The following is a 24,307-nucleotide window of genomic DNA, read 5'->3' on the forward strand; positions in this document are numbered from 1 at the left end:
TTTATTTAATTATGTTTTTGTACGTATTATTCACAAAGTTTCTTATGAGTCTCGTGTTATATGCATGTTACTTTCAGTCATGTGTCTATCCTTTTACCAAAAGTTAATATCACATATTCCATATTGCTTTTGCTTTCACTTCAATATCTTAACTGTCCATTTCCTCACAGACTACAATCTTCTAATCATAATAGAAAAATTAACGTTAGAAGTATACTAATTAATTAGGATAAGCTTCTTCTAGCTGGTTCACGTGGGGGGGCTGTGCAAGAAAGTGCTGGGTTTATGGGATGTGGACAACATATATTATATGAACTATAATATATAATTTATATGTAAATTTTCTAAATCCATCTCTCCAAAACAACTTTATGTCGAAATCAAAGCATTATCTTAAATGCTAAAGATAAAACTAGAAAAGCCTAATGGGCGACAAAGCGACCGTTCTTTAATTAATAAATACAGAGAAAAAAAAATTGGGTTAACTACTGACTTAAAGATTCCTCATCAGCTTTGTTTAATGTGAAACATTTCCTAGTCAAACATGATTTTTCATTAATCTCTACAGAACCTAATTAACCTTGTTTTTGCACGGTTTTTGTCTTTATCTAGCTGTGTACTAGTGATCCTGTCCTACCATTTTAAACTAATCACTGGCGAAGCTTCTTTTAGGATTGGTCCCTCCAAACTTTCGTCTGATTCTTGTTGAATTTTTTTCTTTTTCTTATTCAAAGTTAATTTGAAGAGTGTATAACCACAACCTGCAGGATGCAAGTATTTTAGGGAAAAAAATGAAATTAACTTATTTTGAGGTCTTCTTTATTAATTAAAAACTTGTGAGATAATTTTTTTTCTAAGAATGTTGTTTAATTAGAATAATTTATTTTTAAGCAAGTGCGTAATGATAAATAGATTATCAATTATATTATTTAAACCACTAAAAATTAACATTGTATGTGACATTATATATAAATCTTTTTTTCTCTTTTTACTTTTTATCTTTTTTTATATACAAGTATTTAAAATACACTCCTAAAACAAAAAAAAAAAAAACACTTATACAAATGTTTTCCATGAATTATAGTTAACACTTCAACCCCGTTTCCCTCCACTGAAACTAATGTTATTCAAATCATGTTAATATGTGATAATATAACAAATATATAGAATTTACATCAAAATATTTAAATATTAAAATTCAAATTTGGAGATCTAAATTAACAAAATTATATACTCGGCGGGTCCCTTGTTATTTAAAGCAATTGCAAATTTGCAATATGCAATTTCTGTCAATAAAATTCAGTATTTGTCTCTATAATTTTCTTGGTGCAAGAAATGGATAAGCTCCTTATACATGTGTAGCTACATGCATTACATAGATTGCTTAGAATCTCCATAAAGGAGAGATCAAGTGATCCAACACAATTTTATCGTAATTTTTTTTCCAATTATTGGTTCCTCATCCTCTCCAAACTTTTTTACCTTGAATGAATTAGATGTTACTGTTGAAACTATCAAGAGTCAAGATTAAGGATAGAAATAAATTGGGTTAGATTAGATGGGCTTATGAGAGAGAATACAAAGCTTATATGTGGCTCTTCGACATTAATCACTATTTGAAATCCCAAGTGGTCCACATTACCCACTCAATAAGAGTGTGATATACCATTTACCTTGCTTAAATACAAGAGTAATCACTTATGTTTTCCTTTTATATATTTTTCTACTTAAAAATATAACACACACCATATTAATATTATGATTGATATTCTTGTTTGTATCATTTTAATTCTCTTAATATGATCTTCATTATTATTAATTTTTTATTTGTAATAAGCATGTTAAGAATTATGTAGTGATAAGGATATAATTGAAAAGTTAGTAATCAATATTATTTTAAATCTCTTATGCAAACAAATAAATAATGATATTTTTTATGGTAAATAGAAAAAAAAAAGTAGAAGTATAATTATTTGTAAAAGAAGCTGGTTCAAATAAGAAAGATTGAAGTAATTCGTTTGAAAATTTATGTTATCCTCTTGAATTAATGCACACGAATCAACCTAGTGTTCCTGAACTTCTCAATAATTTTTATATATAGAGAGATGATGAATAGTGATCATCAAGTGTGTTTGCATTTTGCTAACACACAAATGCCAGTATGTTACAAAAGAGACAGAAGAAAATTGCATATCTACTCTTTCTCCTTTCATTCTTGAAACTTCAGTGGGGTATAGAAAGTTGTAGTGAGTCAAAAAGATGCTGACTTATATAATGGCAATTTAACATAGCATTAATAATAAGTTAAAATACATAACAAGACAAAGGCATGTCCCTGTCGATGTTATCTATCAATATGAAATTCTGTATCTTTGGGTAGATAGAGAAAGTGATTGTGGGAACCCGGTTTTCCTTTTGAGGGCTCGAGGATATATAATACTTCCAAACAAAGGATTGTTTTGGAATTAAGATGTATCCCTCTTTAGTTCTTTTCCTTTTTCTTGTTTCTTTTATTTTAAGTCAAAGATATGTTTCAATACCAAACAAACTCACTCTGGAGAAAATGAAGTCTGCACCATGTTGAAATTGAAGCAATGCAAATATCGATACTAATTTTTCCCTATCACAATGTGAACACCAACGCAAAGTTGTTTTGTCAAAACATTTTAACATTACAAAGTTAATGTTGTGCTGTGCTCAGTTGTAGGCTAGCTATATGCAATGTCACTTCATATATTAACTGCTGTTTTCATCGGTAAACAATCCTCACACATTTGGTGATTAATTGAGTGGCTACAAACATGTTGATCTAAGATTAAAACTACTTCAATGTTTGTTATGCCTCTGAACTAAAAATCTCTTATTATTTATTAGCTAGGAAATAGCTTTGGTGTTGGTGCACAACGAAAATACATTAGGCATGTTGGGTAGAGCTTTTATTTAAACTTTTTAAAAATGTATCTTTTCTTATGAAACAACACTAATATATTATAATTAAAGAAAACTATCTAATTATTATAAATTTTTGTAAACACATTTTCTAACTAAAAAAAATACTTATTTCTTTAAAGAAAAATCCGCAAACAATCAAACCTTATATCAGAATAAGTTTTAGAGAAGCAGGCTTGAAATAATAATAATCAAACCTTATTAGGTATAAATCTAAAGAGAAGTTTTATTGCTTACTTCAGCATAACATGATATGTAGCTGCCACAACATAACCTTCCTTTATTGGAGAAATGAAGTTACATTCTAATAACAATTTAGGGAGCTTCAACCTCCAATTCATAAGATGGAGACTCATCCAGCTCCTGAAGTGTCCCATCAACACCGCAGACTTGTATTATAAATTTGAGACTTGAAGTTCCTGAAGGAACTTTGAGATCAGAAACATAAAAACAGTTTACTTGTGCTACTCCAAGGTACTCTTTCACATGATCTAATGTTGTACCTGGTTTACCAGACTCTTGCTTTGATAATTTCACCAAATACACATTGTACTTTGGAAACAGATAGTTCTCTACGTCTTTTAGATTCCAAGAAATTTTAACGCTAAGGGTCTTTGAACCTAGAGAACCTGATATCCATTTTATGTAGCTGCCATCAACTATCCAGGAAGAAGACACAGGAAAATCTGACTTGTAGTCAGAAGTCTTGATTGTGATATGACCAAGAAGTGCAAAATACTCTGATGAAGAAGCCACCGTTCCATCACTGTCATTGAATGGAGAATCTGATCTGTAGCACACTGCATGGATTTCTGTTAAGGTGTATGATTCATTCATTGCAATTACGCCTTCATTTATAACCCATCCAGGGGAAAATTCCTTGTGTTCACGAGTCATGATTACTTTGCTGAATTTGCTTGAGAAATGATTCGCCACCCAGGATGTGAGAAGTATAGATGTTCTTTGGTGGTTGGTGGAAGTGAACTCAAGCTTAAGTCCCAATGAGGAATTGCCATCAGATTTGACCTGCATTAGTCATTGACTTCACGTGTGAGAAAGAGGGTTCAGATAGAGATACCACGAAAACATTTCAGGGAACTTGACTAAATGTGCATTATACCATTGATTTGTTGGGGGGCATATGAGGTGCTAAAATACTAGGGACTTCTTCACTCATCCAAAATTAGTCTGTTCCAAATTCCCAACCCAAAACCTTATAGCTTACAGATTGATAATGTTCTTTTTTCAGCAATTATGATAAAGAAAGTTATAGCTTACAGAATAAATAAAGTGGATGGGCAACTTGCTCAAAAGAAGCTGTCCTTGAAAGATTTTCTTCTCAATGTAATTTTGCTCTCCAAGAGACCCTTTGAATGTAACGTTCCCCCCTCCACTATATGATGTTTCCTTCAAGCTGCAATTTGCAAGCAAGACAACAAATACTTTAGATCCAAGTCATTAAATATTTCATGTTAAAATGGAACAATAGAAAAGAAAAGAGACATTCAATAGAGTTAAGGTTTTAGTCTTGTAGAAAACTAAATATACATAAGAAATCTTATTAATTCAATAGAAAAATTATGATGAATTTTCTGCAAACATACATACACATGATTTGTTCAATTTAGTCAAATGCTATTGTAGAGAATATTACTTTGAATGCAGGCAAATATGTGACACGCACATTCTGTTTGCACTTCCCAGTTGCAGAAACATTTTAAATATTAAATGTATGGCATCACTTACTCTACAAGAACTTGAATAGAATTTGTAGGATCAGCAAACTCAAGGAGTGGCTGCACACAAATATTTTAGTCAGACTATAATAGAACTCTTAAACCAGTATAAAAAATTCATAGTATTAAACTGAACTTGGTTTTCCAGTTACTATAATGATGTTACTTAAAAATTAGCCCATAATCTTACCAGTGACAAACTAAGAATTCAGAAGAAGGGGGCATATAATATTCTCCAGGTCATCTATCGAAGTCCATCTATATGGTAAATAGTTGAGCCAACAATAAGAAAGAATGATTATTGGGTGCTTACCTGAAAGCCTTGGCAAGAAATATTGTTCCAAGTGGCCTCTGATACATTGTCACCATGAACTGAAATATGATAACCACGTCCCTGAAAGAAACAAAAAGAAGATATATTTTGAAAGAATGTCAATATTTCAAAGATAGAATACATAAGTATTTAAATTTAAGTGAGAATGCTCAAAAGGGAAATTGCTTAGGTTATTTACTGTGGGTAGTAGAATATAGCTGCCAAAGTCTTTGTTAGGCTTTTGAGCAAACATGCCACAAATTATTTCTTTAATGGAAGTTCAGTGCTATATTTTGTATTGTTCATTTCCTTGCCAGTTTGATGAGCACTGAACTAAAATTTGATAAAGGAAGTTCCATCTTTTAGGACATAAAATTTTTCAGCCCACCCACTGTTTGCCCCTTGGCACTCAAATAATTCTTTATAGGTTAGAACCACTTTCACTGCAATTAAATTAAGAATAACTCCTGTTGAATTAAATGTGGAAAAAGTATCTTCAAAGTTGTACTCAGACCAGAAGTTGCCAAATGCACAATGAAAAAAAAATCATTAAGGTTAAAAAAAAAGGGATGAAAAACTATAAAAGGGGAGATTACCTGATCAAAATTTGTGTAGAATGGTAGTACTCCAGGACTTTTTTGCAGCACTCCCCATGAATTTTCCACAAGACCCCACCAACTGCAATATTGAGTGCATGGCAATGATGCTGGTATGCATAAGTAAGAAATTTAAGGTTTGATCTCATCATTAGCATAAAAAGAAACCTTGAACACGCATGAAAGATTCTTAGAATTTATGTGGCAATAAGATTAGTAGGACTAAAAATAATTAAATTTGGGGCAATTATAATTTATATTCATCCTCTTTTCTTTAAAAAGATTCCTGCTAATAGATATTTTAAATTGTAGAGATGGATTGTGTTCATCATTTCTATCTTTCACCCCCAGCTTCTGTGCCATCTCCAAGTTTATTTTACAATGTTGGTCACTTCCAGCATTATAATTTTGTTTTTCAATATATTGCTATGCATTAACTTAGCTAACCATATGATAGCAAAATTTCAATTTTTGGTGTTTCAAAAGAGATAGCTAAATTACCTATTTTGAGCAGTCTCAAAATCAGGGGCTTGTTTTGTCTCATAGACCCATCCAGGAGCAAATATTGCAGCAGAGATGTCATTCTTTCTCAGTAAATCAAGAGCAACATTTGCCTGAGACATGCATAACAGAATAAATAAAGCAGTAGGACCAACACTGAGATAATTACCAAACAAAAGGAAATAACATTCAGAAATGTTAGTCACTTTACCAGTCATATACTACACTACTCTGAAACTATTAGGCATCCTAAATTTCATAAAGAAACTACAACAGGCAATTGTTTTCATAAATAGATTTTAAATACAACGCACAATGAAACAAAAGTAAGTGACTATTATCTTTTTGGTAACACTGATATTTAGTTTCAGGCAAATTGGCAGCTTCACTGTGGGAATGGATGCTACATACATGTAATAACAAACTTCTCTGAAGGCAGTTATAACTTATAACGTTAAAAAACATTCACAATCAATTCTGAAATATACAAAATGAAACCAATGTATAGAATGCTATAAAAACCATATTTAAGTACAACTATTAACCCTCTTAATGAACTTGAACGCAAATAATACAGGATGTATTTTGTAGCCAAGCAGCCAAAATGAAAAACAATTTAGTTCCTGTTATATTTTTGGGCCTTAAAGTGAAATAAAACATGCAGTTCATACATGATGTCCATTAAATGATTACATAAGCATGTTCACTAAGAAATATAGAGGTCCAATAGGCCAAAATCAGTTTCTGATTTATGTTCAACTCAAGAAAAAAAATTCAAACATTTTTCAAGTTGGGATAGCAGACATCTAATAAATTGCTATACAAAAAAAGTGTGTATCTATCACAAAGCACATACATTCCATTGCCCACCACCATATGTGTTCCTCCCAAATACATCAATTCCCATGTATACATCATACTTCCGATCACTGGCAACAGCAGCAGAGAGCCTTGGATAGTCTTCCTACACTAACATAATAAAATTAAGGGAAATGGAAATTGGTGAAACATCAGTGTGGCTGGCAGAACCATACCAGGGGAAGATAAGCAATACCTTCCATGTATAGTTTACAAATATTCCATCACATATATCAAAGAATGGCTTATTATGCTTGTTTAGTTGATCTTGCCACTTCAGTTTACCATCGACTGTAACACTGTCATACCTACATGACCAAGAAACATCATATTCAACTTTTGGCATCAACCACTGCAATAAAAAAGTTGTTGGCTAATCTTCTAATACTCACCATATCACTAATGATCCAGACAGAGAAGAATGCATTGTTAATGATAAATGGTATACAAACTCTTTCAAATTAGAAATTTGCCCTGGATTCAAATTTACCTCCATATTTATCTGCAATCAAATATGACTAGTTTCAAAAAAATGACAAGAATATGATACATGCAATGTTGTAGAGTACAAGAAAAATAGTTAATGATTGGTTTAGCATAATTATTCATAATGCACCTAATATGATTTGGTTTTGAAAATGTTTAAATGTTGCATGGTTGTGAAGCCATTCATAATATTCCCAATGATTTCTCTTATAAAAACTGTAGATTTTGCAAACTTGTATATGTGGACGTGGAGCACCTGATGCACTGTTTGGGAAGGTGACTTATTGCTCATAAAAAGATGTGAATGGAAATAATGTTTCAACTTATTTAGATAATATAAAATTTAATTACATGAATATAAATCTAATCAGCACACAGAGATAACGAATTATTTACTAGCCACCCATCAAAGCCTAAATCAACAGCGAGCTCTGCCAGATGTTCTGCGTACATTTGTGCAGATTCCTTTGTTGAAAGCAGTGTATCACAGGCAGCCCTTCCCTCATCCCATTCGGTGATGAAAGTCCCCAACACCTGATATATTAAAGGATCAAGTACAACCAAAGAAGAATATATTTGTTCTGGGTAAAGCATGAACAATAAATAATGTCAGAAACATCTCCAAGTGAGAAACAAACTAAAATGAACCGAGCTCCTATAAAAGATTCAGTTACAAAGCCAACAGTTTTTAAGCATACCAATGACCTTAGAAACTGATTGTTAGTAAAGCAAAGAAGAGATAGTTTGTCAAAATTTAAAATTTAAAGCCGTGGTTATATTATCAACCAAACTTTCATATGGCCACAAAATTAAAACATTAATATTTATGTCAAACTATTTAGTTTGCCTGACCTCATTCACTGAAAATCCATGCAAAACATAAAGAAAACCATTCAGATTGAAAACGTACATAAGCAGCCTAAAGCAGGAAATTCCAACCCTCCCCACAAAACAAAATTACCTCTTTAAAGAAAATTCTGACTATAAAATAACTAGCAAAATAAAGGCCAGTGAAGCAACTCAGCCACGATAACAATCATCTAAAAACTCACCTTGAATAAAAATAACCATTCCAAGAAAATTCAACAATAACGGTCATGCAAAATCATCTCAACCTTAGCAAACTCAAAAGGAGTGATATCACCATAGACTCGACTTCACTATCAAAACAAAAAGCCAACTTAAAACTAGAAACATTTACGTATCATAAAATTTAACGTAGAAACACTGTCACCACGAACCCGAGTCTACAACAACACCACTCATTCAAAAATGATCATGAAAACTAAGTTAAAAGCGAAAAAATAAAAATAAAAAAATTGTTGAATCAATCAAGTACCTTAACACCATGGCGATGAGCAGTGTTAATCCAGCAAGGAGGAGGAAGAGTAACAAGGGTGTGGGAAAAGTAGACAAAAACATCGATCAAATGCCAATGCCAAATTGCATAAGCATGAGGGTTTGTGCCACCTTGAATCCACTTATCATCCAAGTAACCCCCAGCCATATCATGACACACTAGCAATCTTCGCCTATTGGGTAACGAAGAAGCATTGGGAACAATGGGAACCGAAGCTTTGTTGAAAGGGTAGTGAAAGGACTCGAAGTAGGAGCGAGACTCGAGTTCCTCAAGGGTTTTCATTGGATAAGAAATGGGTATCGAGGGTTGTGTGGGATCGAAGGGTGCAGCTTCTGAAGCAGAGGGTTGAGACTCTGACTCTGATTTGGGGTTGGACATGGTGACAAAAAGGTAGAAACTTTCAATTGCTACGATGAAAAAACGTAGAATGTTACGGATATTGATTAAGAATAGGCGATTTATATAGGCTCGAAGAAGCTGAGGAATCATCCCATACCAACTCTTCTTGACCATTCACTACACATGAGAACGTTGGTGATGCTGCTTTTGCAAAGTACGACGTAAATCCCGTTCTACACGACAGGAAAATGTTCCATTTTTTTTACACAGCTTAACTGGTGAAAGAAAAATATTATTGTACCCTTACTAATTATTTCAAAATATTTCAAGAAATAATAATGAAGTTGGCAATTGTAATGTTTGGGTTTGAGTTATAAACTTCCAACGAATAACAATGCAGGAATTGTCCATTGAAGTTTACAACTTATTAAGGTTCAAGTTATTGTGGCTTAAAAATTAGCTTATTTGGTTAAAATGTTTTACAATTTTTAAAAATATTTCCTTAAAATGTTTTATTCTCAAATATAATGTTTTTGATTAATTTATGTTAAAATAATTTTTAAAAAAAATTGATATAGTGAAAAGAAAGTCTTCATAAATAAGTTGATAATAAGCATTCTATTAATTAATCAAACAAACGTTTTGCACATAATAATTCGAAACTCCAGTTTGGCAGTATTTCGACCAATCACTATTATTTTATTGATTGGTATCGTAATTCAAAGATTTCAATTATTTATATTTATGAATCCAAAATATATAAATTTACAGATATTAAAAGTATTTTATATATATACTCTCTCTATTCTCTGTGTCATTTAAAGTTTTTTCACATAAATTAAGAAATATAATTAATTTTCTTATTTTCATTTCTAACATCCTATTATACCCATATTACTATATATTGAAAACTTTTACTTACTATTATTAAGAGTTATTACTGTACAACAATTAATAAAATCTAAAAAATTATTTAAAGAATATTTTAGGTAAAAAAAATTTAATACATCACTAAAAAGTTAAATATTGTAGAATATTTCTTTTTCTTCTAAAACGTCCCATCTTATAAAGAAAAATATCGTTCTCATGAAACTTTGTTTTTTTTTTTAATGCCCAGTTCACATGAGTAAAATATATAACCAAAAAACTATTTATTTTCATGATAGGTGGCAAGTTGCCGTGCAGTGCCCAGTACATACTCTGCTATGCCCCCACCAAACGTGAGATAATGCATATAACTCTCTCGAGTACGACAAGCTTAAGAGAGTTTCTTTTGAGTTCCGATATCTGATATCAAATGTTGGAGTAGAAGTGAAAATCAAACTTAAAGATTGTTGTTATTCACTTAAAGCACGTCACTTGGAGAGAAGATTTAATTTATTAAGGATCTTCAAATGATAATGCTGGATAGTATTTACCTATTCCCACCTTCCAAGTAATCTCATGCTACTGAATACGATGGTGCTATCTTAGTGGGGCCACGGCCGTGGTACTTTACTTTGATTCCCATCCAAGTGATTTAGGCAGTGCAGATTTACCCGCCTACTGGGGGAGAAGCTCCATAGGAAATAGTATGGCGTTCTATTTTTAATTAGTGGAGAGATACTTATGGTGTTACTTTGAAGTTTGAATGAATCTTTAAGTGGTTGGTCACTTTGTCACTCAATTGTTTTGAACCTTGCAGTTAAAATTTGCCTCTCAGCTTTGCTGGCTTAGCCTCCTTAATGACTTGTAATCTTGCTTCAAAGGTAGAAAAAGTTCTTTCCATTGAAGAAAACATCCAATCAAAAGTTAATTCATTCATCGCTTTAAAGGACAGAACTTCAAGGGTGCGAAAAAAAATGGCTTTCCCCTCTTAATATATTAACATTATGTGATGAGTATACTGCAAAATTCTTTGATATATGACTTTATTGATGTTACAAACAACTAAACAAGATCACATGATCAATGTATCTTTAAACAAAGAATAATGGGGCAAAAACTTGATTCAGATAAAAGGCTCTTTTTCTTTCATCTAACAAATTGTACCTTTCCACAAATCTCTGCGCCGTCTTCACTTTCCATGCATAGCAATCTCTAAATGTCATTCAGTTCATTGTCGAAGTCCTATAAGGTCTTTAGCACCAACCAAATGGAAATCGAACCGCAGGACTCTTCAAACTCCATTACTAGTGAGAGATGCATTTATCTTTGATCTTTCAAATAATTTCAATTGAACCATGTCACAAGGATGCCATAATTTACTGGCCAAATTTGTGGTTTTTGGAATTGTCATTCATTACTGAACCCTTTTACAACACCAACCATGATATCCAGAACAGCATAATCAGGCATGAAAACTTTATTTTCAAAGTAATTCCTCAGTGCCCGTCAACTTGGCATATTCATTCTCATCTATGGTTCCTTTTTTCAATTTCTTCAACAGGCGGTATTCTTGCATCAACTCTTCCTCATCTTCAATTGTCTGCTGAGCACGTCTCTGTCGAGCTGTTTTCTTCCGCATGACAGTAGGTGCATTTTGGGTTTTGCTTAGTTTTTGAGGTTTCGGCTCTTTCTCTTTGGCTTCTTTCTTTGCTTGCAGGTTCTTCTTCCTTTGTTTCTCTCGTGATTTATCCCTATATAATGAAGTTGTAAGCCATCAGCATGGGTTTCTAAGAGCAAAAGGAGAAGAAAATTTAGGACCATAGAAAAACACTGGATATGAATCCAGGACATTCATATTAAACTCAATTGTCTTAGGTGGCAAGAGCTTTATTTCCTTCATTCTAATATCATGAAAAGGGGCATCAAATAATCCCTTAATCAAGATCAACATAGAATTAATAAAACAAAATATCGGTTTCCAAATACCTCCCCTCTTCAAGAGTCGCTTAAAATGACTTTCCACCTATAATTCAATTAAAAATTAGAGATAAACTTGAAAAAACAAACTCAAGCTCCAACTCTATTTTAAATTTCAAACTCAAGCTCAGGCTCAATTTGAATTATAATTGAAAATATTAAACTAAATTATACAATTAAATTTATATTACATTATGATTTTATAAAATAAAATAAGTGTCATACATTATTATATCTAGCTCACGCCAAAACTATTGAGCTTTTATATTGTTCCAACTAGAGTCCTCAACATTAGTGAGCTTCAAATCAAACAAACCATGTTAAGGTACTTGTTAACTTATTTGATTGCTGCCCCTTAAAAGTACGACCATAAAAAAAAAATAACACAGATGTAAGCTATATTAGCTTTTCCTTCAATAACATTGGTACAATTGATGCATATTAGAAGTAAACCATTCATAAGTTTTAAGTAACCAAACAGCTTGACTTTTGGGGAAATAAGGTTCTTGACATGATATCAGAGTTTACTGACCAAGTGGCCAGGAGTTTGATCCATGCCACCTTCATTGTTCAGAAAAAAGATAAATTTCAGCACAAGGTTAAACCCAAAGGGCTCCCATGATGTTAAACATAAAACCATTCATAAACTCATCTAACTGTTTGAGCTTTTGGGAGAAATGTTATCCTATGAAAATAGTTTTACCTGTACTTAATGTCCCCCAGATTGATATCTTCAACTGGTTCAAATCCATCAGTGGAAAGTGAGTGATGTTTTACCTCTGGCATTGAAGGAAGTTGCAATAAGCCATATCCCGTGGCCAATTTGCCAATTTCAAGTTCTTTCCACCTGTATGTTAGGGTGGGAACAAGAACGATTAGTTTGATAATGTTGATATTTCATTATAGAGTGCATGCAACATTATATGTAAAAATTATTTACCTAAAAATATAAGAGCAGTGATGCTCTTTATAAGCACGGATGTAAGAAACAAAAGCCTTGACTCCCTTCTCCATGACATCACGATCTTTTTTTGCAGCAGAGCGAATCTGAAGCAAGTTTGATTAATAGTATTGTTATCAGAAGACTGGAAAAAAAAAAATATTTTGATAAACAATTTGCAGTGATAAGATCGGACTGCATAAGCATGTTTACAAAAACAATCAATCAAAAACAAATTTCAAGAGTGAATGAGCAGTATCAGCATCATCCTAAGTAGCAATCAGGGCTTTGGTATATTGTATCAGGAATTTATTTCCACTAATCATTCTGTTCACTCTATTAGAACAAATGATTAATTAGCTCACAGAGATCTAATGACTATTACTAACCCCATTAAAAATCATAACAAAGGGGTCTTCCTGTTGTGTTTATACAAATAACAAGAATAGTAAAGGCTGGAGCAAACCTGAGGAACAACATCAGATGAATCATCAGAGCATCTTCTCTCTTGAAGAGGAACTCTTCTTATGTGCAGGAATTCTACATAAGCCTCCTCCTACACATTTATATACATTACATTGCCAGAAAATGAACAAACTTAAAGAATCCTATGTAGATTATCAAAAGCATTACAGCATAAATATACTTGTGACCAAACCTTTGGTAATAAGAAGACAACAGCATGTCCTTGTTTACCCAGCCGAGCAGTTCGACCTACTCTATGTATGAAAACATTTGGATCTTGAGGAGGATCATACTGCACAAGAAAACATTTGAGCCACAACGTATAGAACTTACTTGAACCAGGAGAGAGAGAGAGAATATGAAACACAATAAACAATGGACAGTAGCATCTAAAAGGTCAGAGAACTACCTGCACTATACAATCTACACCCGGTATGTCGAGTCCACGTGCTGCAACATCCGTACATAGAAGAATGCCACTTGAAAGGGATGTAAATGAAGCTAGTGCTTTCTCCCTGGCAGACTGTATGTTAAAATAAACAAATGAATAATCAACCAAGTATAGCAATAATAAGAAATTGACAGTAATAACAGGAAATAAGAAAAAACAATCCTGATGTACAGAATATATGCTTCATTATTGAAAAGATATACCTGCTTCATCTTTCCATGTAGGGGGATCAAGGAGAAACCTTTCAAAACAGGAAGGCAAGGAAGGACAACTCCCCAATAATCAACGCAAGCACAAGTCATGAAATATCTGCATTTGAGTAGAAATGATGTTTTGAGTATGATAAACTATTAATCTACTGCACAAATCACATATTTGATTATCAATGTGTATCTCACATTATAATTTTTCTTGAGCGGTTCTTAATAAGGATATCTACCAGCTGTGATGGCTTCTTATCTGCGTCGCATTCCAAGTACTGCAAACTCAAAAGGAAAAGAACAGGATGAAGATAAGCAAAGGGTAAACATAAACTGTATTATGCATCTATTAGCAGTATATGAAACATATTGTATGGATTCTAGTAAGAATGCCAGCCAGAGAACACTGCTAAATTACCAAAAAAAATTATTGAAATGATTCCAGTTCCACTACTCAGATGACAAAATGAAATCATTGGATAGCAAAGTTACATCTAATCTGCAGCATGCTAGAATGCCTCATAAGTTTTACCTCAATGTGAAGTCCTGAAGGTGTCTTAGAAGATTCTAGTTGTTTTGATGCCGCAGGACCATTCTCTGATTTTGTTTCTGCTCGAACCTCAACCCTTACAGGGTTCCTCAATCCTGCCTTAGAAAGCTCTTCAACAGCCTCAGTTTGAGTAGCAGAAAATAGACCAGTTCTACGAAGCTTAGGCAAGTGGGATATAATAGCAGTTATTTGCTTCTGGAATCCCATATCTAAGAGTCTATCAGCCTCATCAAGAATCAAAATCTGCATGCGTAATCACAAAAATGTCAACTGACTACAGTGATGAAAAAATACATCAAATCATTTTATTTGGCAAAATTTTCAAACTGCACTTAGATCAACATTGCAGCGTGAGGTAATGAACCTGTGGTCTCTGCTAATGCATACATAACATAGAGGATCAAGGATCCTATAGCAGGATGCAGCAGCATCGATTAAAAATTTTGTTAACAGAACCAAACTAGTCTCAAACGTTCTTCCTATAGTAAATCTTCGCATCCTATGTATATAAACAACATCAAATCATCCATGAAAGTTAAGAGTGAAACACATACCTCAAGGCTTTTAAATTCCAAGACATCCATCCGATTCATTATGTCATATAGCCGACCAGGCGTGCCAATCAATATGTTTGCTCCTTCCTCCTCTATTTTCTTCATGTCTGCTTTTACTTCTACTCCACCAACAAGGAGCATGGACTTAATATTCACTAACGTCGAGATGAAAGGTTGTGCAACATGATATATTTGGGATGATAACTCCCTTGTAGGTGATATAATTATTCCTAGTACCTTAAAAAAATGATACATACAATTTTAGCCCAATAATTTTTCCTTTTATACATTGTGATTAACACATCAACAAATTGGAATTAACACATCAATAACTACAATCCAGTAATCCATTCCAAATTTTCCATAATTTTTTCTCTCAGAATCAACAACAACTGAAAAAAGGATTATTTTATTATAATACATTTTTTAGTACTAAAAAAAATACGATAAAGTAATTTTAATATTTTAAAAGGTGAAATCATTAAGCCTTGAATCAACCTTGTTCGAATTTAAGGGATGCGCATAATTTAAAATTCGAATAGCAAACTACATTCACTGCTCAACAAAAGAGAACATGAAGGAACCTGATGAGGCTTGGGACGAGAAGAGGAGCGTCGAAGAATCTCAACAAGTGGAACAACAAACGCTAGGGTTTTTCCAGAACCGGTGGCGGCGTCGACGGCGACGTCCTTGAAGCTGCAAAGTAAAGGGATTGTGGCGGCTTGAACCGGTGTGCAGAAGTCGAAACCGGAGTTTGATAGGGCCTGGAGAACCCCGTCGGAGAGTGGCGGGTTCAGCTCGGAAAAGCGCGTGTTCGTCAACGCTCTGTTGGGGAAATCGGAATCCATTGCTTCTGGCTGCGCGGCACTTCACCGTTTAGTGTGTGTGTGTGTTGCTTTTGCGCAATTTCCTTCTTTTCTCGTTCTTTGTATAAGGTAATTCTCGCGAGTTATTGAAATTACGCGGAATACCCTTCCTCGCTCTTTAATTGCCAAATATTATTATTTAAAAGTTAAAATATGTGAGGAAAAAAAAAGTTATCTCTTTTAACCAAGATAACATTGAATTATAATTATAAATGAAAATAAAATAGAAAAATATATAGTTATGACATAATACACTAAAATGTTATGTTATAGTTTTTAACGTCCGAACTTATTATTATTTTTATCATCTTTACATAATTAATGTATTAAATTTAACACTTGTAAAATAAATGATATAATAAAAAACCAATCATGATAGGTTTTAATTTAACTACTTTAACTAACACTAACAGAAAAGTCACTTAAAATATAGCAACGTTTTAAAGACAAAAATGCATCACACTTCTCGCTCTAATAGAAGAACCTAGGAGATAATAAAAACAATAATAAATTAAATTAAATTAAATTAAATCTAAAAAATAATTTTTTAATATTACTTTTTATTAACATAAGATTATTTTTTAACATATTTAACTAAACAAAAATTCGTGCTTTTTTGTTTTATTTTCAAAAACAATTAAAAAAATAATTTAAATGATTAATTTCCCCCAAATAAAATAATTAAACTTCATGAGGACATGGTTGTGAGGCAAAACGGAGGTGGATTAAGGAAATTAAATAAAATTAGGAAGAAGAGAGTTAAATAAACCGTACACGTGGTCCCCACGAAGATGTTTCCCCCATTTGTTGCTGCTGCTTCCACATCTCATCTCAGTAGAGGAAGAAACAATGAAATGAAAGAGTAATTAAGTAATTCAATTGGGGTTTTGTGTTCGCTCTGCAACATTCACAATGCTCACTCTCATCACGCTCTTTCACCTACTCGTCTCTCTCACCTCCGCCACGGCCACCGCCACTTCCACTTGCCGATTCTCTTTTCTCGACTCAAACAAGCTTTACAATTACACTCTCTCTTCTCCCATTCCCAACTTCCCTCATGGCATCCTCAGCGAAGACGGGTGCACCCTCTTTCTCTACTTCTGTCCCTTGATTCGACGTCGTTTCCCTTTTTCATTAACTTTTCTCTATTAGCATATTTTTATTTTGGTCAATTTGATTATCTTTTTTTATTCGAGTTTCCTGATTTAGTTATAACTGCAACGTGCTCAGTGTTTCGAAGGTTCTAGAATTTTGTTGTTTAGGGAATGGAATTTTACGGTCAGTGTTTGGACTCTGGTGTTGTTGGTCCTTATGTCACTATTTTGAAAAAGGATTTCACTGTCTTTATATATCTCTGAAATTTTGGTTTTAGAATGACTCTATTGGCATTATATGATCTATACTTAGGTTGAGTTTGAAAGAGATTATAAAAAGCTTTTGGAAATACTCCTATAGGCTATTTTCACCTTATTTCAGGAAGGTTTTTTTCTTTTATATAGATTTGGTTTGAGTAAGTTTTCTCTTTAGTAATAGAAGAAAACAAGGAGATAAAATAAATACAATATTTTTCGTAAGTTAAAATTAACTTATGCATCTCATGTTTTGGAGAAGTTAATTGAGAAAGTTTCTGAAAAACAAAAGAGCATAAGATTATTTTAATTTGTTTTATTTGCTTATTTTCTTTTTCTATACGTACTTTTGTATAAGTTTATTCAAATTGAGCTATATAAGCTCTTTTCAGCATAAACTAAGAAGTAAGAGAAGCGTTATGGTCAAATTTATTGGATAAGTCATCATATAGAAAGAGCTTATTGAATAAGTAGTTAATTAAACAGTGGTTCCAGACGCATCCTTAGTGGGATAAGACTTTGTTGTTGTAAATATAATTAGTTTGTGGCAATTCTATGGTTTTGACTGAAGATTTCATTTTTGTATTTATTTCTGTGCTTGTAGATTTTACAAAGTGGCAGTAAACGGCACTACCCTTTGGTTTCAGGTTGGCCCCATCAGGTCTCACTTATTTCGTTGGTTTCTTGCTAGTACTGTTTCCATTAATTAGTAATATTTTTAGCTGTCTGTTGTCATTGTCATCAATTTTAGACATTTGTTTGGCACTTTGGCACACTAACTCTGTATTCTGTAAAGAACCTTGCTTCATTTTGGTCCTTCAATGACTGAATATGTGTTTGTTATAAATCTAACTATGCAAGGTAAAGGTTGCACTTTAGTTTGTCTGGCTACAAATAGATGGACTTGCAAAACGCAGCATATATTTTTATAAGCAATGATAGTCCTAATGTAGTTTAAAGTTTGTGCCAAGTCAATCTATAAATGAATTTTGTGCATTGGTTGTTTGAGCAGCTATGCGATGGAATGCTTTTCAATCATGACCCTCCAACATGTGCTGACTGCTGGGTAAATGCGTATATTTTTCTGTAAAGCTTTTTCTCTATGTTGATTGAGTGACATTAATAATCATAATTAATGTGATTTATGGTCATGCCTTGTTAAAAAATCATTTCAGAGATCTGATCTCATAGGAAATAAACCCAATGTATATATGAAGCTCTAATGCTTTCGTACTTCCTCTCACATTCTTAGACCAAGAAGCCAAACAACAAATAACAGAAAACTTGTACAGTTTTATGAATATGGAAGAATAAATTATAAGATTAGTTACCTTATACTCAAGCATGGGTTGGCATCACAATGTAAAATGTATTATAAATGTTCCAAAAGATGAAGCTGATTGGAAACTATATATAGTTTAATTTACTAACAAGTTAGCAATCAGTTGGTCTAGGCTAGTACCTAATGGTCACTGTTCACATAAAAGTGATGCTATGTCAAAATGTTGAGAGGAAAGGTTAGCACATATCAGTGCTAGATAGCAGCAGGGACAGGCGTTGCCACTTTGGGTAGGATTTTAAGGCTGTTCAAAGGTTATTTCATGTAAGATCTGAAAATAATGGAATGTATTTAATAATTTATTATTTCTTATCTCAAAAACAAATTTATTTTTCCATAATTGTATCAAATTTTGTGCTTATTTGATTCTCTTATTGTATTCAAGGATTGTGGAGGACCCAACCGTTGTGGGATGGAATGCAATGCACTTGTGGCAAACAACATTGGAGGTAGAATTCCTCACGCCTCTGTTTTCTCCCATTTACTTGCTTCTGTATGTAAATTATGTCTAGTTCTATTCTACTGCTTTATGCCCACGGTAGCAGTGATAGAACTGATTCAACTGAATACTTTACTTTGTTCAGTTGTTGTGTTGTACATTGTATATAACATAGACAGTTACTCAATCATATAATTAGTGCCTGTTTGACTTTTAGTATTAATTTCATTGTTTAGAAGCATTTTTTGAAGATCTTCATTAAGTAAAAACATGTTTCAGATTATTTTTTGCTTCTAGTCTCTGTTGCTGGCAGAACCTGCTCCAAGTATCTCTACTTCTCTTTTACTGTAAAATACAGATTCTACTTTCACATCACCCAATTTAGGTTGTCTGAAAATGCTTTAATTTTCTTTAAAAGCAGTTTATATTACTCGATGGCATGACTGAGCTGGTTCTGAGTAGCTAATTAAATTTACTGAAAAAGAAAAGACTTAATAGACCTTTCCATTTCTGCAAGTTTTGTTGCTAATAATATTTTTGCATATTGTCTTCTTGTTTCATTTGTTTATCATTTTTTGTTTGTTGCTTTTGGCATATGAAGAACCTATATTCTCTCATGTTGGTGCTTTTTATTATTAGTTCATTTTCTTGTACACAGACACATATGTCCCTTCTTGCACTTTCTCGTTGAATGATTGAAACATCTGAAAAAAAATGTGTTTATACATGAACTACAAAAGATCTTTTCATTATTAACTTTGGTTCAGCTTGTAATTAGTGAAATTATTAGTACAGCAGCTTTACATTGTACAAACTATGTTCTCTATTAGAGTTAATTTTAGGTTCTAAATAATACGACCCCTTCCTCATCTATTGGGCAAGGTTGTAGGTCAAGATAATCGATCTTGGAGTTATATCTCTGCTTTGTCCAACCATTTGAAACTTTTGATAAATAAACTATATCCAATTGAAGTCAATTATTGTGTATTTCTCCACGAAATTTTAAGCAGCAGGGAATCCACATCTTCTAACAAAATGATAAATGCAGGTTATCATGTGTGCACAGCCATTGGACATGGCCCCAAAATAGATATTGATGTCATTGGTAAGCTCAATTTTCCTATCTGTTTTCGTATTTTCAAACCGTGGTTTTCTCTTGTTAAGTTTTGGTGCTTCATTTATGCTCTTGTTTTGTGTTTAATATGTTGTTATGCACTATTTGGTTCAAGTGATTTTGAATGATGCTTCTAATTATGAACTTAACTAGAATAAATATGTGACTGTAATTCTATTCCAATGGCAGATAAGAAAAATCCCCACACTGGTGTCATTATTAAAATGTCTAGCAGTGGCCTCAAGTACAACTGTTCACTGGCTGTGTCTGTGCTTTGCAATTTAAATGGAGTACAAGTAGGTTTCTTGCTGCTTCTTTTCTTTTTTTTGAAGTTTTTTAATTGATTAAAACATAAATTATGGACCTAATACTGATTAGAAAGTTTTGTTATCAATCTTTTCTGCTCACAGGGACCGCACACTCTGGAGAGATCAGGGGCCTGTGATTATGTGAGTGTTTTATGTTGGGACGTATTTTATTGCTTCCTTGCATATTATTTGCTTTTGTTTGATGTAGGTTTCTGACATCCTATCATAGTTCTTTTGTGTCCTTATGCTGTACATATTATTTAAGTTGTTAACTTAGAATTGAAATCCATTGACAATTGCTGAAAATCTAGGAAATGCAGAATGGGGACCCTTGAATCAGCGAGGAACATGATTGAATTTTTTGGATTTTCCTATTAGTCTTGCTTACTTGTAGATGCTTCATGATAATATCAAATGATATTATTGTAATATTATTGTCCACATTCTTAGTTAATGTGATATATTTGATCTTGGCTTTCTTTTATTTACTATTATCATATTAGTTTATCTTGCCAGCATCCTCCTAGTCTCTCTCTCTCTCTCTCTCTCTCTTCTGTGAATTAATTTACCATTTGAAAGAGTAATAAAGAATGTTTTTCTTGCATTTTTCTTTTTACTGCTATTTTCCTCACCAACTGCCATGTCTGATGTCTCTCAACTATGTGAAGGCATTTATTGTTCTGTACTCATGTTGATCTCTGTATTCATGTTGATTGGAATTTTGATTGTGAAATTAAAAGATTAAAGTCCTTACCAGTCCAAAGTGCATTTTCTTAATCTTTAGATGTTGCATATAGATGGCAGGAAGATTTATGGCTTTGACAAAATTGCAGCACTAAGCTAAACTAACCAGCTCTTAGATCTAATTAAGATAACGAGTCTTTTTCTTAGGTGTTCAATCTCTTAATCCCCTACACTTATTTACATCTAATGAAACTTGAGAATAAGAATGATGGCTGGGTGAAAGTTGAAAACAAAGGGGCAATATGAAGGTGATATGAATTTAAAACCAAAGACAATAATTATTTACTGTTTGTTGTAATCTTGTTTTGCAAGCAGGTAACAGAGCTAAAGCATCCATCTGGTTGTGCCATGATCGTAAATGTTCATGGGGGAGGGTGGGGGTGGTTTGTCACCTTACTAATCATGTAAGGAATTTACTATCTTGTCTGGGACTTTTTAATTATTACAAGGCGCTGTCATTTGGCTAAATTACTAATAGTTGTTTCATCTTATCTCATTTCAGTGTTTTATGCCTTTTTGCTGCATATCTGCTGGCTGGTATAGTTTATCGATTTTTCTTCCTTGGGATTCGTGGTATAGATGTATGTTCTCACCTGTCCTCCTCCTTGTTTACTTTTCTTTTATTCTTGTTTCCTGGTAGGTGTATTTTTATTTAGGCTTAGATATGTTTTTAACCTAAAAAAATATGATTTGTTTTTGTTCCTATTTAAATTTTATTTGATTTTACTCTCTACATTAAACTATAACAGCGCGTGCTTTTCAGGGACCAAAATATATTTAAAGTTTAAACCTTTTTTATGTGTTTCATGTAGGTCGTGTGAGTTGGCTATTCCATGATTGTTTCCTTATTCTTGCTCTGATTAGAAAGTGAAAAGATAAATCAAAAACCTTTTTCAGTTATTCCTGGTCTTTTTCTATTGGGTTGGTCGTTATCTTTGAGGCCATTTGAATAACATTGCAATGTAAACCTTCTGTCTGCAGTTCATTGTGGATTTCAATTGTTGCCATTTATGTATGGGTAACTTAACTGTCATTGGTAAAATTTGCGGCTTCTCATGCGGAAACCCGAATTATGGTGTCCCTTCTTTTCTTATGGCGGAAGTTGCTTATTAATTGTATTCCACCCACTCATACTGTTCCAAAAATGGTGTATGATGTTTTAAAATGTTATACCATGTCAATCCTTCACAGCCACTTTTTGAGATCTCTAAAGCCACCTTCTGTGGAACTTCACTGCATTTGGGATTGAAATCTTCTTTCATTGACCCTGTTTTCAGGTTATCCCTAACTTGGACTTCTGGGTCAGCTTGCCTAGGAGAACACAGGTATTCTACATTAATGGTTCAATTTTAGTTTTTCCAATCTGGCTGTGGAGAAAGATAAAATGAATTTTAAAACTTTAGCTCAATTGTATGTACAGTGAGGTTGGGACTTGCATTCATTATATGAACATTGCTGTTCACTTTGTCTTTGCAGAGTGTGTGTGCATCTTTGGTGAGAAAGTTTAAGGGACCATCCCAAGGTTACCGGAGCTCCTATTCCCCTGTGAACTTCTGAGATTATATTTTTGATTTTTGATTTATCTGGTAAATTCATTACGGATAATCTCAGATATGAGGTAAACATGCTGCAGACAAATGCAGAAAAGCCATTTTTCAGGTGCTCTCTGATCAGCCCTGAGCTTCCTTGATATGGAACATTCCGCAGAAACCTGTGATTCTTGTTCTTACAGTCCCTCCACGAATTTAATATTTCACATTCTTTTTTCGGTCTCTGAAAGAAAAGGGGGAAGAGGAGGAGGAAGGAGAAAAAAAAATATCATAAAACCAAAAAAAGAAAAAGGCTTGCGTGATTCTTAAGTTAAAAAAGGGATTATAACGAAGCTAATCCAACAATTTTTGTTGACATTCTTTAGTTGATAATCAGATGATTGAATGAAATTGTAACTTGACCTTGTTCCTTTGACAATTAATTCATTCTCGTTTTTTTTTTCTGTTCCCATCTTTTTCCCTGCTTTATCATTCTTGCGGTTCTACTTAATTTAATATGGTTTGAGTGTGTTTTTATGCCCTTAGTTTTTTGCCAACGAAAGCCGAGAATATATCTACAGTAGTCATTAGTAAATATCAACTTAAATGGCAAGCTGAATTCTTTTGTCTTGAGCCAAATCCCATCCTATTTATCCCTTGCAGATTTATGTAATTCTGAGTTTTGCAGCACTGCTTTATGTTTGTCTTCAGCACCTATTGTAAAAAATGGAAAAATTTCGTCTTATTTTCATCATAAGTGATCATAACTTTTCTTTAAAAGAATTCCCCATTTTCACCATATTTCATCTTTAATATCAACATCTTTATAAATGTAAAAATATGTTTTATTATCATTTTATCTCACTTTCTAAAAAATATTAAATATTAAGTTAATAAAAGTATTCAAAGAAAAATTTGATAAAAAAAAATTAACTTCTATAAAGGAATTAAGTTAACTTTAAAATTTAATTCACTTAAATAAATAAATGAAATTCACACACACACACCCACAGCACTTAAAATTTAGGATTGATTTTCAATTAAAAGTGCTGTGGCCACCAAAAGGCTGCGAAGTACAAACCATTGCGTTTAAAAGAAAAGGAGTAATGTGGCGAAAAGGTGATGAACCTTTGCCATCAGAAAAACAGGATAACATGTGTCAACCCAGTAATTTGTCGTTTTCAATTAAAAGGTCCACTAAGAGATGGGCCTAACTCAAATCTGCTAAGACAATTTCATGCTCCCTAATTTTGTGGACCAAGACACTTAGCATGATTGGTTGAGCATTGAGCCTGCTAGTTTCAATAGCCACATGAAGCCATTATTATAACCCCATGACATTGATTTCTCACTTGTCTACTAAGTTATATTTGGATTCATCACTTAGTACTTTATTTTAATTGTTAAAAGACTAATTTGGTAACATTAAATTTTCAAAAGGTTATTATAGCGACAAAATATTTAAATTACTAAAGAT

The 24,307-nt window shown here is 33.0% G+C and overlaps 3 protein-coding genes across 5 annotated transcripts; 1 reads left to right on the forward strand and 2 right to left on the reverse strand.

The window, feature by feature from the left end:
• Positions 1–3,133: 3,133 nt before the first annotated feature.
• LOC113848904 (cytosolic endo-beta-N-acetylglucosaminidase 1-like) lies at positions 3,134–9,373 on the reverse strand. 2 transcript variants are annotated; one of them, XM_027478316.1, is made up of 11 exons: positions 8,779–9,373; positions 7,836–7,973; positions 7,346–7,455; positions 7,150–7,261; positions 6,952–7,059; positions 6,096–6,208; positions 5,595–5,676; positions 4,999–5,079; positions 4,696–4,745; positions 4,228–4,363; positions 3,134–3,975 (listed from the first exon to the last, which is right to left on the reverse strand). In XM_027478316.1, the coding sequence occupies exons 1-11, from the start codon at positions 9,310–9,312 to the stop codon at positions 3,265–3,267; spliced, it is 2,175 nt and encodes a 724-aa protein (XP_027334117.1). In that variant the 5' UTR covers positions 9,313–9,373; the 3' UTR covers positions 3,134–3,264. The 2 variants fall into 2 exon arrangements, with proteins under 2 accessions (XP_027334117.1, XP_027334118.1); XM_027478317.1 differs by having other exon boundaries at positions 3,213–3,975; positions 7,150–7,305; positions 7,402–7,455; positions 8,779–9,318.
• Positions 9,374–10,953: 1,580 nt separating this feature from the next.
• On the reverse strand, positions 10,954–16,078 carry LOC113849426 (DEAD-box ATP-dependent RNA helicase 18). Of its 2 annotated transcripts, XM_027479333.1 has the most exons (11): positions 15,727–16,078; positions 15,143–15,379; positions 14,571–14,831; positions 14,237–14,316; positions 14,042–14,147; positions 13,797–13,910; positions 13,581–13,679; positions 13,389–13,478; positions 12,923–13,029; positions 12,686–12,829; positions 10,954–11,756 (listed from the first exon to the last, which is right to left on the reverse strand). In XM_027479333.1, the coding sequence occupies exons 1-11, from the start codon at positions 15,988–15,990 to the stop codon at positions 11,489–11,491; spliced, it is 1,770 nt and encodes a 589-aa protein (XP_027335134.1). In that variant the 5' UTR covers positions 15,991–16,078; the 3' UTR covers positions 10,954–11,488. The 2 variants fall into 2 exon arrangements, with proteins under 2 accessions (XP_027335134.1, XP_027335135.1); XM_027479334.1 differs by lacking the exons at positions 13,389–13,478; positions 13,581–13,679 and having other exon boundaries at positions 11,123–11,756; positions 14,670–14,831.
• A 745-nt stretch (positions 16,079–16,823) lies between these two features.
• LOC113849860 lies at positions 16,824–23,299 on the forward strand. The gene is made up of 11 exons (XM_027480071.1): positions 16,824–17,087; positions 17,962–18,004; positions 18,370–18,423; positions 19,082–19,145; positions 20,184–20,240; positions 20,439–20,545; positions 20,660–20,698; positions 21,617–21,705; positions 21,804–21,882; positions 22,579–22,626; positions 22,778–23,299. Exons 1-11 carry the CDS (start codon positions 16,921–16,923, stop codon positions 22,856–22,858), a joined length of 828 nt encoding a protein of 275 aa, XP_027335872.1. The 5' UTR covers positions 16,824–16,920; the 3' UTR covers positions 22,859–23,299.
• The last annotated feature ends 1,008 nt before the right edge of the window (positions 23,300–24,307 follow it).

This window comes from Abrus precatorius, unplaced genomic scaffold (assembly GCF_003935025.1).
Source record: "Abrus precatorius isolate BTA unplaced genomic scaffold, Abrus_2018 Scaffold9, whole genome shotgun sequence".
Lineage (NCBI taxonomy): Eukaryota > Viridiplantae > Streptophyta > Magnoliopsida > Fabales > Fabaceae > Abrus > Abrus precatorius.

Excerpts from the sequence above, each read along its gene's own strand:
- LOC113848904 (XM_027478316.1), bottom strand. The coding sequence starts at position 9,312 with ATGGTCAAGAAGAGTTGGTATGGGATGATTCCTCAGCTTCTTCGAGCC. Across the intron at positions 7,060-7,149 it reads TTGTAAACTATACATGGAAG|GAAGACTATCCAAGGCTCTC; the intron begins GTATTGCTTATC and ends ATGTTAGTGTAG. Across the intron at positions 5,080-5,594 it reads TCTACACAAATTTTGATCAG|GGACGTGGTTATCATATTTC; the intron begins GTAATCTCCCCT and ends TGTTTCTTTCAG.
- LOC113849426 (XM_027479333.1), bottom strand. The coding sequence starts at position 15,990 with ATGGATTCCGATTTCCCCAACAGAGCGTTGACGAACACGCGCTTTTCC. Across the intron at positions 14,148-14,236 it reads CGCTCAAGAAAAATTATAAT|ATATTTCATGACTTGTGCTT; the intron begins GTGAGATACACA and ends ACTCAAATGCAG. Across the intron at positions 13,680-13,796 it reads GTGTAGATTGTATAGTGCAG|TATGATCCTCCTCAAGATCC; the intron begins GTAGTTCTCTGA and ends TTTCTTGTGCAG.
- LOC113849860 (XM_027480071.1), top strand. The coding sequence starts at position 16,921 with ATGCTCACTCTCATCACGCTCTTTCACCTACTCGTCTCTCTCACCTCC. Across the intron at positions 20,241-20,438 it reads AATAGATATTGATGTCATTG|ATAAGAAAAATCCCCACACT; the intron begins GTAAGCTCAATT and ends TTCCAATGGCAG. Across the intron at positions 22,627-22,777 it reads GCTTGCCTAGGAGAACACAG|AGTGTGTGTGCATCTTTGGT; the intron begins GTATTCTACATT and ends TTGTCTTTGCAG.